General features: G+C 38.0%; 1 protein-coding gene across 1 annotated transcript; it reads right to left on the bottom strand.

Annotated features, from left to right (window-relative positions):
• Positions 1-1263: 1263 nt before the first annotated feature.
• Positions 1264-10913, bottom strand: LOC141337088 (BRD4-interacting chromatin-remodeling complex-associated protein). Its single transcript, XM_073842845.1, has 12 exons — positions 10872-10913; positions 10690-10732; positions 10346-10411; positions 8749-10143; positions 8426-8647; positions 7842-8322; positions 7565-7698; positions 7137-7195; positions 4485-4633; positions 4312-4406; positions 4070-4172; positions 1264-3779 (listed from the first exon to the last, which is right to left on the bottom strand). The coding sequence occupies exons 1-12, from the start codon at positions 10910-10912 to the stop codon at positions 3076-3078; spliced, it is 3492 nt and encodes a 1163-aa protein (XP_073698946.1). The 5' UTR covers position 10913; the 3' UTR covers positions 1264-3075.
• Positions 10914-15379: the final 4466 nt, after the last annotated feature.

The raw sequence follows: 15379 nt of genomic DNA, 5'->3' as shown, positions 1-15379 counted from the left end.
AGTAAAAATGGCTCTTCTTACCCCACTCTCCCCTACTGATTTTTCACATCCTGAATTATTGCAGTTCATAAAACAATCCCACACTCTTACAGTTTAACTGTTTATTACTTAGAAAATCATGATTTAATAAATAGTCTATAGAAATGTAAATTAAAAAAGAGCTTTGTTTTGTCACATGAGTGAGATTGGGTTTAAAGGGGGTTAACAAACATCAGTAGTGACTTGTTCTAGTGATTCTGACAATCTGGTACAGCAGCTTTAAGGCCTCTTCGATTGTGGCATCGAAACAATCTGTCTGTCAAATGTTTTGGATCAGTGTCAAATACGCTACATTTTACAGTATATAGTACATAAAAGTTCAAAAGAATCAAACAAAATGGTTTGATACAAACATCTCGTCACATTTAGGGCCAGTCACAGTATTTAGTTTGGTGGCAAAGTGTTCTGAAAGAGTAGTGCATAGCATTGGTCAGGGAAGCAATACATACAACTTGACTACTAACAGGACAAAAAAAACACTCATTAATGCCTTACCATAATACATTTCTGAAGTAATCGTTGCTGGTATAACGTGAGCAAGACATTGTAATAGATTGTCAAGAAAAAAGCCTATGATCCTATGAGTGTTTTAGGTTTCGGTAAACGGATACTGGAGAAAAAAAAAAAAGTTCTGCAAGGTCTGTGTGTGTTGAACATCAGGAGTGACTCATCATTTTCAAACGGTTAAATGATCTTTTGGATTTCCATTGCTATAGAATGTATTTTGATTGAAGCACAAGCATATTTTAACAACCATCTTCTACTTATTGCTTTATGTATCTTGTCTTAAACCACAACTAGAATGGTACAGTTCATTGCAGTGTTGGAATAAGGCATACATTACATCTGCCATTTGAACAAGAGGTCCTTTTATGCTTTACATTTTCATTCATTAATAAAATCTCACTGGTGCTTAAATAGGTTTTGCTGGTGACTTCAGAATGAAATAGGGTTTTCTTTGGGGATAAACAACTGTCTGCGCATTCAACACGTGAGCTGCTTTTACACTAGAGTTTATAGTGCGGACCCAAATCTGCTTGACGTCAGTTTGGTTCATTTGGCTGGTGTTTTCTGAACTTGAGTTGCGACCAAGCAGTTTGCCTTGGTTCGTTCTCACAATTGCTGTATAAGGCAGTTTTCACAAGTTAAGGCTGCTAGGCCAGTTTACGTCCATATGAACCGTATCCCAAGCTGCCGTTTTTTTATTTTTTTTTTTTTTTTTTTTTTTTTTTTATAAACGTACTCTAGTTTGCTTCCTCAGGAGCCCCAGAGTTTGGTAAAGAGCTATTAAAAACAGCTATTAAAAACAACCAAACAACGTCAAGCAAACCTATCAAAAGTCAAAGTCCCCATCAAAATTCACGTTCACATGAAAAATGCCGTATACAGTTGAGGTCAAAAGTTTCCATACACCTTGTAGAATCTGCAAAATGTTCATTATTTTACCAAAATAAGAGTGATCATACAACATGCATGTTGTTTTATTTTTAGTACCCACCTGAACATTTACATATGTGACCCTGGACCACAAAACCAGTCATAAGGTTAAATTTTACAAAACTGAGATGTATACATCATATGAAAGCTCGATAAATAAGCTTTCTATTGGTGTATGGTTTGTTAGGATAGGACAATATTTGGCCGAGATACATCTATTTGAAAATCTGGAATCTGAGGGTGCAAAAAAATCAAAATACTGAGAAAATCACCTTTAAAGTTGTCCAAATTAAGTTCTTAACAATGCATATTACTAATCAAAAATTACATTTTGATATATTTACAGTAGGAATTTTACAAAAAATCTTAATGGAACATGATCTTTACTTAATTTCCTAATGATTTTTGGCATAAAATAAAAATCAATAATTTTGACCCATACCATGTATTTTTGGCTATTGCTACAAATATACCCAAGCGTCTTAAGACTGGTTTTGTGGTCCAGGGTCACATATAGTCCACAAAAGAAAATAATAGTTGAATTTATAAAAAAAAGACCCTGTTAAAAAGTTTACATACACTTGATTCTTAATACTGTGTTGTTACCTGAATGATCTACAGCTGGGTATTTGTTTAGTGATAGTTGTTCATGAGTCCCTTGTTTGTCCTGAACAGTTAAACTGCCTGTTGTTCTTCAGAAAAATCCTTCAGATCTCACAAATTCTTTTGGTTTTTCAGCATTTTTGTGTATTTGAACCCTTTCCAACAATGACTGTATGATTTTAAGATCCATTTTTTCACACTGAGGACAACTGAGGGACTCATATGCAATTTTTACAGAAGGTTCAAAAGCTAACTGATGCTTTAGAAGGAAACCATGCATTAAGAGCCTTTTGGAAAACTTTTGGAATTTGATGAGCAGGGTAAATTGAACTTGTCTTCTAGGGAACGTTTGTATTCTCTGTAGCTTCAAAAGGGCAGTAATAAATGAAAAAAGTATGGTATTTAGGCAAATTACGAAAAATGTACACCCTTATTTCGTTCAAAAGTTTACACCCCTGGCTCTTAATGGTTCGTGTTTCATTCTGAAGCATCAGTGAGCATTTGAAAATTCTGTATTAGTTGCATATGAGTTCCTCGGTGTGAAAAGATGGATCTCAAAATCATACAGTTATTGTTGGAAAGGGTTCAAATACACACAAATGCTGGAAAAACAAAGAATTTGTGGGACCTGAAGGATTTTTCAGAAAAACAGCAGTCAGTTTAACTGTTCAGGACAAACAAGGGACTCATTTTGCAGATTCTGCAGGGTGTATGTAAACTTTTGACTTCAACTGTACATATAGCCAAACTGCACTCGTGTTGTCTTAAACTGATAAAAGGCTATAAATTAGTATAATGCATCTCCACAAAAAGGTTCCAAAGATTCAAGAAACTTCCCAGATTCTATTTACACTCTTTACACAATAAATAATAATTCATAGGACTTTCTTCCTCAGGAAAATTAATTAATAAAAATGAGTCTCTGCTGAATGTGGAATGCAGGATGTGAACGCCAAATATCCTGAATCTTGAAGCTTTTCCTTTCTCAAAGTTGTCTCATAGTTGTCCTTCTAGCATGGTGCTGACTGTCTGATCCAGTGGAAGAGGCTGCTGAATCTTGGGTTTAACCCCTGCTACAGAACCCTGCAACCTTTGCAGCTCCAGGATGCTGTCTAAAGCACTTTGCAGATGTTCACTCAGTTCCCCGTCTTCCACTAATGCAGGCAAACTGGGAGACTCCGATGTAGAAGCAGCCAGCTTGTTCCTTTTAAGCACTGGAGTGCACTGCTCTGGAAGTAAGCCTTGCACCCTTGGAGCTACATAGTCTTGCCTGGTCACAGAATCCAATAGATTCTGGGAATCCCTACCTGTCCTAATTGTTTCCATGTCAAGGTGCAAATTCAGCTTGTTCAGCTGATCTGACCTCTGATCAATTTTGTTCTCTGCAACATTTGACAAAGGAGGCTGGAGAGATTCATCGTTCCCGTGAATGGCTCCTCCCGTAGTTAACTCCCCGCTGTAGTTTCGCTTAAACCCAGAGATGGCATGCGAGGCATCACATGAGTTGTGGATAACTTTGCGGGATCCCGACTCATGTTTGATAGTGAGGCGTATTGCTCCTTTGCTGCTGGAGCGATATGTCTTGAGGCCAGGAGGTCTGTCGGATTGCAGTGTCCATGATGGTGGAGATGGCGGACAACCAGCAAGGCCAGTCTGGACTGAGGATGAGTTCTTGGGCGGGGACATGAGGAAGGACTCTGCTGAACCACCAAAATAATGAAACCTGTTCACATTTCACTCTTTCAGATCAGAGTGCATGTATTCTGTGGCTGAGTTTCTCAAATTCAACCCTGGAGGGGCCAACCCTAATCAAAGACACCTAAGCAAATGAATTCAAGACCTTTAGAGTTACTAGAAAATTACAGGTTCATGAGTTTGGGGTTTGAGCTGAATGCTTCAGTGAAGTATCCCTCCAGAGTTGTATTTGAGGAAACCTGCTTTATAGAATTCGTGAGAAAGAAACTAGTGAGAAACAAAGAAATCTTGTTACCTGGATCTCTTCTGGCTTTGCGTCTGTCCTCCACCAGTGAGACTCTCTCTGACTGGAGAAACAAACGCTCTAGCATCACCATCTCTGCTGATGGGCTCTCCTGCTGAAGAAAGCAATACCAACTCAGACCTTGCAACTTTTTTTTATTTTTTATTCCAAAGAGCCAAAATGGTGTTTAGAGTTTCAGGACAATGACTTTGGTCAGTGATTCTGGAGTAGTGATAAATGATGTCAGTTGTTACCTGGGATTCAGTCAGAAGTAGTTTCCTGTACTTGTTCAGCATGTCTTTGATTCGTTTTAACAGAACAGCTGAAACGCACTCAAACTGCTTGTCCACTGCACAAAGAATGATGGATATAAGACAACAATTCCATAAAATATTATCAAATTTAAACTTCTTGACCGGAGTCAAACCTGAGATAACGTCAGCCTGGCTTGGTAGAGCTCTAGCACAAGTATGGTATGGCAACAAATGTCTCAAAGCATCCTCCACTGAAACAAATGGATCCAAAGTGTTTGGGTTGAGAACAGCACTGTGGTCCAAAAACAGCTGCTGTTTGAACCTGAAAATGAATAGTGAACATTTACTGAATATCTCACTATGGTGTCCTAGACCAGAGGTGCCCAAACTCAGTCCTGGAGGTTCAGTGTCCTGCAGAGTTTAGCTCCAACTTGCCTCAACACACCGGCCGGGAAGTTTCTAGTATGTCTAGTAAGAGCCTGATTAGCTGGTTCAGGTGTGTCTAATTGGGGTTGGAGCTAAACTCTGCAGGACACTGGCCCTCCAGGACTGAGTTTGGTCACCCCTGTCCTAGACAAAGCAAAAGAATGACATGTCCTGCTCTTACTTCACTGCTAGTGGAATTTGACCTTATAATAGGCATCTCCAACCCTGTTTCTGGAGAGCTACCATCCTGCAGACTACAGTTCCAACCCTACTCACCTGTCTGTAATTATCGAGTAGCCCTGAACACTTTCATTAGCTGGTTCAGATGTTCAACTGGGGTTGGAGCTGAAATATGCAGGACAGTAGCTCTCCAGGAGCAGGGTTGGAGACCCCTGTCTTAAAATATCTGCTTGCTCACATCAGTAAAGTGGAAGAAGGCCAGGAAGAGTTTGAGATACTTATAGTCCTCCTGTACTGCATGGCCAGTGACGTTGATGTTACTATTCTTCCCAACAGACATTTAGGCCAGCTATCATTCAAACTGGCGAGACCCCTCCAATATTGTGGTTTTCAGTCTTATTGGATGTTGAAGTAGCTCATTATTCAATGAGTTAACTCCATTGTTTCTCAGCCCGGTTCCCAGAGGTACACCTACAGTACACATTTTCAAGCTCTAATCAAACATCTGATTTAACTCATCAGCTCATTAGTCGAGTCTCCAAGTCCTAAAATGAATGGGTCAGAAAAGTGAGACAAAATGTATACTGTTGGCGTGCCTCCAGGAATGGGGTTAGGAAACACTGCTTTAATCTAAAAGCAGCTTCTACTCTCATTGCAAAAAGGTGGGTCTGGAATAAGCCTTTTTTGCAACACATGTCCATCAAGAGCTAATATACACTGTATGTTACCCACATGGAATAGCTTGGCCTCTTTTGGTCTTTCTACAGTGGAACATTTAGGTCAAAGCCCATTACCAAAGTCCAAACAGGAGCAGCACCTAACCCTCAGCTCTCCATTCTTAAACAAAAATGTAAAAACATTGAGGGTAGAAGAGGGTGCTCGTCACTACTTCTTCCACCTACAATCCCTGCCGCTACCGAGACTCGATCCTGTGACCTTTGGGTTACAAGTCTAATTCTCTAATCATTAGACCATGACCACTTTATTTAGCCACCTTATTATCAATCTCTAATCAGTTTTTAATATGTATGTTGCACATAGTTAACATCTCTAGTTTTACAGCAAACTGTACAAGCTTCTCGTGGTGCCATTTGGACTCAGTATTGCACCCTATATTATCAATGAATGTATAAAAGCTGCTTTAACTCTACTATGGGACAGAGACACTACAGTCTCAGAATTCCTTCATGCAGACGTAATGTCCTCTTTTTTTCCCCCAACAAGTTAACAGGCAGAATGAGACACTGATTCTGACCACCTATCTAGGTTTCTAGATTTCAGCTTTGCCTCACCTATTACATGAAAGAAATTGAGGTTTTTCTTTGGTAGAAGAAAACCAACAAAAACACTGGCAACTGGTATATCTAACACAGTTCAGGGTATGGCTCAAAGACAAAAGAGTTACTTAGGTGAAAAGAACAAAAGTAGTTCCTCAAATTGTTCCTGAAACAGGGATTAGTTCCTGCTGTGGGATCTTTACACAGTGTTTTTGTCTCTAAAACACTGACACAGATTTTCTCTCTAGGGCAGGGATGTCAAACAGCTCAACAGTCCTGCAGAATTGAGTTCTAACTCTGCTTCAGTAGACCTTTGTGTAGTTTAGAAGTAATCCCTAAGGACTTGATTAGTCGGATCAGGTGTGTTTAATTAGGGTTTAAGTTAAGCTCTGCAAGACTCTGGTCCACCAGAAGCTGAGTTTGGCACCCCTACTCTAAGGAAAAGCTTTTGTGTTTACAATACACTTTGTTGTGGTCAGAAGTGTTGCTTTAATGTATTTCTTCCCTGGAAAGCATACAAAACATTTCTTGTTTTGACCTCTGCCCATTGTGCCTGGGTGCAATAGGGTTACATTGCAACTTAAATACCAAAGGTAGTCGTGTTTACACCTGTTCCTGGAGATTGATCTTCCTACAAAGTTCAGCTCCAACCCTAATCAAAACCATCTGAATCACATCTTTAGAAACACTTGATAATAACAGGTTGGTGTGTCGGTGCAGTATTGAAACTAAATTCTGCAGGAAGGAATCTGTCAGGGAACAGATTTGGGCATTCCAAACCTACGGTAAGTGTACTGTGACTTGAAACGTATTGTCTTTTATTCCCCAATCAAATCTGTTCCAGAGTTCCATGCAAGTAACTCTACAGCTTACATCTTTTTGAATCAATACTGATGTCTACGTAGTACTAAAATGCTAATGAATAATTCTATTTTTACTTACCTGTGTTGCCTCTTTGCTAGTGTCAGCTTCTCTTTTGGATCCGTGATTGAGGTTGGGGTCTGTGGCACAGAAGGAATATTAATAACATAATCTTTCAAATCCAGACTTGCTCTGAAATTTAGAATTACTTTACTCTCTATTAAGAATACCTTTGAAATATCACATCTTGGTGATATCTACTGTGATCTGACACTAAGACAGGGGTGCCTAAACTCAGTCCTGGAGGGCCGGTGTCCTGCAGAGTTTAGATCCAACTTGCTTCAACACACTTGCCGGGAAGTTTCTAGTATGCTTAGTAAGAGCTTGATTAGCTGGCTCAGGTGTGTCTGATTGGGTTTGGAGCTAAACTCTGCAGGACACCGGCCCTCCAGGACTGAGTTTAGGCACCCCTAGACTAAGACAATACATTTCATTTTTAATATTTGCACCTGAACCTGGTTCTTCAGAAGTGCTGAGAAGGTCTCCTTGTCTTGGGCAAGCAGTCTGTTTTCGAGATGTACCTTCTCCTGTAACTCATGCTGGTCCAAAGAGATTATCCCACTGTTCCTAGGGACTGTGAGCTCTAATCAGGGGAGGTATAAGTTTAAAGTTTAATTTGAAATTTAAAATGCTTTCTAACAAAAGCATTGTTTAGTTGTTCTTTCACAGCTTCAGCAATAACATTCATCATTACTGATAAACAATTATTCTCATTTAAGAATCTACCTGTGTCAAGTTTGTTGTATTGCTGCTTGTACTCTGCTGTTGACTCTAAGGTTCTGCTGAGCTCAGTTAACACATGACTTTGGCCTAGTTCCTCCGGATACATCAACAGCTTCTCTGAGGAAGAGCAAGGGCTCTTACTCCTTACTGGCCCCTCCTTGGGGTCAGCACCAACAGCAATCAACACAGAGGAATCCTGCTGATCTGAGTCTGGGGGTGTTGAGCCCTTTATTGAGTCTGTGCCTGTGGTCTTCACAGAGCACTGGTCAATAGGAGACTGCAATAGAATATTGTTGTGCTCTGAACCATGGTACGCTGGCATAAGGATCTCTTCACTCTCACACAATGAAGAGAAAGTCTCAGATGCAGTCAAGGATGTGAGCGAATCCTCAGCCTCTCCTACAGCACTAGAGATGTGGTTGTCCATTTCCACAAGCAAAGTTGCAGCTAAGGAATCTTGGGTGGTTGTCGGTTTAAGTGGATACTGCAGGGAAAGACAAGTTTTGTATTTACTGTGATACAACACTCCTAATATGCTGTTACAGATAATGTCTGTGTTTGAATGCAATTCAAAGAGCACAATTTACCTGTTGGTGAGGATGTACTAAAGCCTGATTGTGTTGCAATGGGTTATGCTCTTGTTCAGTAAATTGTTGCTCTCCAGTCTGGGTGATCAGCTGGGGGGATAATGACAAAACTGTCTCAGGGGTACAACTAATATTGGGGGGCAACTGTAGTAGAGTTGATACTGGAGAGGGCAGACAGTGAATCTCTGCTTCCACTGAAGTTGGAGGAAGCAATCTGCTCTCCTGGAGTGAATGAAAACAGTAAACAAATGCGTTAAGCCACCAACCTTTAACAGGAACACAAACACCATTTCTAACATTGTTACAACAAAATATAAACTCACTTGAAACGGTTTGTTGACTTTCTCCTGATCTTTTGTTGTTCTCTCAGGCAAGAGAAGCACTGAATTCTGGCTAAGACTCACCTTTCCCTCAGGTTTCCCTATTAGAGCACTTTGGGCTTGAGGCACCAAAGGCACACTTTGTATCAGTGGCTGACCATTCACTATTGGTATGGTGGTCATATCAGGAATAAGCATATTGGCATTATTAATCAATGTGATCTGGTTTCCAACAGTGTTTTGCTGCCCCTGCACTTGAGGCGCATAGGTTCCTGCTAGCTGTGTTGGCATCTGGAAGACTGTAGGAGGTGTTGACCGAATTGGTAAGGACCCTGACAGAAGAGCCCCTTGTTTTAAGGTGAGCTGTCCAGTTGGGGAGGTGAAGATAGGGCTGAAGTTGATTTGCCTTGGGCGTACAGTCACAATATGAGAACTGTCAACATTGGGTTTATTAGACACCTGATTACTTGGTGTACTAAGAATACACCTTGGAATGCTGGTAGACTGGCTTGGCATAAAGAATTGCCTCTGGCCCTGAAAAGGATCCTGGGGCTGAATGACAATGGGGCCACCCTGACCAACCAGAACAGGTTTGCTGACACTTGGTGCCGACTGTGCTTGTAAGGACTGCTTTGAGCCAAGAGAAGGGGATAACAAGACACTCTGTGACGTGTTTGTTGAGATGAAGGCAAATCCTGGCAATGGTTTTTGTCCTGATGGCCTGGGACTAATCTGTACGAGCCTGGGCTGGATACTGACAGGTAACTTAGGCTGGATGGGTAGAGGAGTTTTTTGCAGCATGACCCCTGATGGAGCAATCGTTCTAACGGTGGAGGCCAACATCTGGCGGCTTGGTAGGGTCTTTTGAATAATCATGCTGGTGCTTTGTGCTGAATTAATAGAAAAGGACGCCTCGAGTGGAGGTGTGGGGAAGACATTCCCAGGAAGTATACTCATTAACTGGGTTCCTGGAGGTTTGAGTGAGGGGCATCCTGGGCCGACAGCTAACAAAGATGGCTGAGGAGGCTCCACAGCTGTTTGAGTGTCCTTTGGTAAAGAGATCAAGCCAGGAATAGTCAGTGGCTTGGAAAAATATGGTGTTGCAGGCAAAGGAAGTGGTGCATCAGACAAATCAAGCTGGAGCATTTCTGATGTTTGGGCAAGTCCTGCTTCTAATGCAAGGGTGTCCTCAGTGATGTCTGCCTCTTGGAGACTCTGCTGGAGAATGTCACAGATCTCATCTGACTCTTTTTGCTGTTCCACTAGTTGGACACTGGGTTCTTCATGCGCCTCAGGACCTCCACTTCCTAGTGATGATGCTGGTGATGCCAGCAGTGCCTCTTCCAGAAAGGAGAGATCCTGAGAACTAGCATCATCTCCTAACAGAGACGCAGGGCTCTGCAAAAAAGTCACAACAATTATGTTAATAGAACTTGTTTAATAATGACAAACAACCATTTTAAAGCTTAGAATTGCAAATTCACTTTTTGATTCTAAAAATCAGGATTTGTTATACAGACAGACAGACATGTTCTGGGAGGTCCCAGATGAAACAAATCTGTATGCTGCTCCTTCCATGGGGAGAGAGGTCTAGACTTACCGGAGTGTCTGTGAAGAGTGATGGCTCTCCAGAGGATGAATTAATGAGTAAGTCTCCACTTGGCAGCTGTTTGAACAGAAGGGAGGAGGAACAGTTAATTACATGGGGTAATTTTATAGAACTTGTACTTCTACACAAACACAAGATTTTCTTCCGTTTAAGGTTCTTGTAAGTTATCCGTGTAAGATCTCTCTGCATATGACCTTATTAGTGTGCAAAGGTTACAAAATGATCACAGCTGAAACAAGTTTTGAAGAACTCTAAAGAAGAACTGTAACAGGTAGTCAATAATGTAACTAACTTAACAATTAAAGCCACACAGTAATATAAGGATCCCTCCATACCTCATTTGTCCCATGAAGAAAATCATTTAGGGCTTGAGGGTCACTGTTTAAAAGTAAAACATTTAGAAAGCATTTAGAAACATTTAGATGAGCAAAATATCTTGCAAATCTTCTGGTGTGACCACTTTATATAATACATACAAACTAAGAAAAGTCCATTTACTTGCTGTAACAACACTTACCACAAAACATCAAGTAAACAAGTACCATCTTCATCCTCCATTTCAGCTAAACAAAAAAGTTGGATTGGAATTAAAAAATTATGATAAAACATTTTTATCATGTCACTATTGTGTTCTTAATAGTATTTAATGTACTATATAGAATAATTAACTCAAATCTACTTGAAAAGGTATACAATATTATGGTGCCAAATCTCAAAAGTTCACACATACACCTTGCAGAATCTGCAAAATGTTATTTATTTTACCAAAATAAGAGGGATCATAAAGAATGCATGTTATTTTTTTTATTTAGCACTAACTTAGGGACTTAACAACTAAGGGACTTATATGCAACTATTACAGAAGATTTAAATGCTCACTGATGCTCCAGAAGGAAAAGGGATGCATTAAGAGCAGGGGGTGAAAACTATTGAACAGTATGAAGAATTGTACATTTTTCTTATTTTGCCTAAATATCTTTTTTTTTTTTTTTTTCATTTAGTACTGCTCTTTAGAAGCTACAGAAGATACTTATGTTTCCCAGAAGACAAAATAAGTAAAATTTACCCTGATCTTCAAATTCCAAATGTTTTCACCCCCGGCTCTTATTGCATTGTTTTTCCTTCTGAAGCATCAGTGAGCATTTACATATGGTTCATGTGTAATAATCTGGGTTTTGTGAAGTAACCTCACCTTTTATTAGGGTGGCTCCACCCAGAGCAGGGAGAGAGAATTTCTGTGGACTTCATTGACTGAATTTCAGAGACTGGCTTTGAGGAAACCAGACATTTGGACACATTCTTTTCAGTGTGGGCATTATTGAGTCCTGCAAGATCTGAGAAGGTAAAGATAAGGTATACAGAAAGTTATTACAAAAGTTGTATAGATGTTGAAAATTAAATAGCCTGTTCATTTACTGCATATGACTGAAACAACCTGAACATATTGAGTTACACCAAATGCAAGTCGTTTTAAAAAGAGTCCTTCCTAAGTCAGTAATCATTTTTAATTTCAACTACAAATTTAATTGCAAATTAAGTAAACCGGTTAAAAAGACATAAAAAACCATACATAAAAATCATACTTATAATGTTGTATAATGTATGTCAAAAACCTAAAACAAGTACCAAGTCTTTGTTCTCTAAAAGATTTTTATTATTCACTTTTCTGAAATATTTTAAAGATATTTTAATTCATTGTTAGTCATTGTCATTCTGAATTGTCACTGTTAATTTGCAGACAAATTACATTATTGTTCATTTTTAGTCAAATTTCATGTCAAATTTGCAATCTATTCAATAATGCAAAAATTAGGCTAAATGATCTACATATTTAGACTGTTTACAGTGCAACAGTTTCTTTATAGCAATGCTATAATACATTTTATACCACAGGCTCAAATTATACAATTGCATATTTAAAATTAAATAATTAAAAAAACCATTATGTAATATCAGTTATCAGAATATTTAATATACAGCTCGCATGGATTGTGATCAGATGCACATCATGAACCGCATGCCTTCGCATGTTCAGTATTGCGCAGGGTACAAATCGACACCTTTGCCTTGGTCGAAAACCATCTTCACTTAGAAATATTCCCTTATTTTGTCTCTCGCTTTTACTTTACGCGAAGGTGCAGACACCTAGATCTCCTCCAAAGACACTTCTTATATTTTCTTTACCTACATCCGCATCATCGCAGCACACACTGTACATTTAATGTAATAAACACAGGCTGATAGGCTGTTTTAGCAATGACTCATTTACATTTAGCTGTTGGTACCCAGAAATGGCATGCACGCTCACGTTTGCGTCTCAGTGTACGAAGGAAACACTTGAGGTTTAAAGGGATGCTGCTCAGGACGCGGTTCGCAGGAGGTGATGCGGACACAAAAGCTCTTGATCTGAACACACAGCTGTACATTGATTCCATCGTATCTCCTGTGCCGTGCTATAACGCGCATATTCTAATGTGGTGTTTCGCAGAGGAAAAAGAAGAACTCACCAGCGCCTTTGTGCTTTATTGTCCTTTCAGACGGGCCTGTGCGCCATCCATCCGTACCCACATGCTCAGGGAGGAGGGGGAGACGGGCTCGTGCGGGTGGGTGACAAACACGGAGGTAGAAGAGACAGAAAGCGCGTGTGCATGTGCTGCTCCTGAGTCTGGAGCCACACTGGAACCCACTGAAGGAACCTCACAGGAGCGCGCTGTTTCTCACATGCTTTAAAGGCATTTGAAAATACTGTATATCATGGTAATTCTGAGATGAGCGGACAGAAAAGGTGAATGCAATAGCATACTCTCTTTTTAACAATATAGGCTATTCCGCTTCAGAGACTAATGGATAATGTTAAGTGACTGCAGTGAGAGATCAATGTAAAAAAAAAAAAAAAGTTAAACAAGTGCATGTGTTCTATAGCTGTAATTCTGTGGCAAACCCTTATGAAAATCATGTGTTTTTTTTTTTTGTAACAATGGTTTATGGTTTTTGGTCTATGGTATAGTACAACCATAGTAACTACAAAATAAAGCATGTTTTTTTATAGTAAAACCGTAGTAACTACAAAATAAACCATGGTTTTACGACAAAAACCATGGTTTAACTATGTCTTTTGTATTAAAACCATATAGTAACCACAGAATTAACCATGGTTTTACAACAAAAACATGGTTTAACTATGGTTTTTGTATTAAAACCATATAGTAACCACAGAATTAACCATGATTTTACTATAGGATCTCGAATACGACCATAGTAACTACAAAAAAAACATGGTTTTACGACAAAAACATGGTTTAACTATGGTTTTTGTATTAAAACCATATAGTAACCGCAGAATTAACCATGATTTTACTATAAGATTTCGAGTACAACCATGGTAACTACAAAATAAACCATGGTTTTACAACAAAAACATGGTTTAACTATGGTTTTTGTATTAAAACCATATAGTAACCACAGAATTAACCATGATTTTACTATAAGATTTCGAGTATGACCATAGTAACTACAAAAAAAAACATGGTTTTACGACAAAAACATGGTTTAACTATGGCTTTTGTATTAAAACCATATAGTAACCACAGAATTAACCATGATTTTACTATAAGATTTCGAGTACGACCATGGTAACTACAAAATAAACCATGGTTTTACGACAAAAACATGGTTTAACTATGGTTTTTGTATTAAAACCATATAGTAACCACAGAATTAACCATGATTTTACTATAAGATTTCGAGTATGACCATAGTAACTACAAAAAAAAACATGGTTTTACGACAAAAACATGGTTTAACTATGGCTTTTGTATTAAAACCATATAGTAACCACAGAATTAACCATGATTTTACTATAAGATTTCGAGTACGACCATGGTAACTACAAAATAAACCATGGTTTTACGACAAAAACATGGTTTAACTATGGTTTTTGTATTAAAACCATATAGTAACCACAGAATTAACCATGGTTTTACTATAGGATCTCGAATACAACCATGGTAACTAAAAATAACCATGGTTTAACTATGTTTTTTTGCAGTAAAACCATACTAACTACAAAATAAACCATGGCTCTACTACAGTAACCAAAGGAAGATTGTGGTTTTTGTAGTAAAACCATAGTAACTACAAAATAAACCATGGATTTTTATAGTAATATTGTAGTAACTACAAAATAACCATGATTTTACTACAGCATTGACAGTGAAACCATAGCAATGATAAAATAAACCATAAAACACAAAATTAAATATGGGTGTACTATAATATGTGTGCTGACACTTTTATACCCTTGAAGAAATAATTAAGGATGATTTTGTAAAGGAAAAAATAAAATAAATAAATACTTTTTTTAAATAGAATTTTAGTTTCTTTTATTCTTTGGAATTTTTTCCTTCAAACTAAAATCATATATTTTATGATAGGAAAAAAATAATTTTTGGATGATCAAGTAAAAACAACCAAACCTCAGAAATTTAGGTTAAAAAGGAAAGGTTAAATTTAGTATTAAATAATTTTGTGTTTTGAATATGATGCTTTTATGATGTTATGAAATATTTTTACTATTTAAAATAACTATTATCAATATTTAAAACAGTTCAGTACATTTTTTTTAGGATTCTTTGGTGAGTAGAAATATCCAATAGATCAGCATTTATCTGAAATATATATATATAGAGAGAGAGAGAAAGAGAGAGTGAGAGAGAGAAATTATATAAATTAATACTTTTATTTAGCAAGGATGCTTTTGATCAAATTGATCAAAAGTAATGATGAAGACATTTATAATGTTACAAAAGATTTCTATTTCAGATAAATGCTGTTCTTCTGAACTTTCTATTCACCAAAGAAACCTGAAAAAAATCTACTCAGCTGTTTTCAACATAATAATAATAATAATAATAATAATAATAATAATAATAATAATAAATGTTTTTTGAGCAGCAAATCGGAATATTAGTATGATTTCTGAAGGATCATGTTACTGCAGTAATGATGCTAAAATTTCAGCTTTGA

This window comes from Garra rufa, chromosome 6 (genome assembly GCF_049309525.1).
Source record: "Garra rufa chromosome 6, GarRuf1.0, whole genome shotgun sequence".
Lineage (NCBI taxonomy): Eukaryota > Metazoa > Chordata > Actinopteri > Cypriniformes > Cyprinidae > Garra > Garra rufa.
The sequence above is the reverse complement of the archived record's forward strand: the minus strand, read 5'-3'. Positions and strand labels throughout refer to the sequence as shown.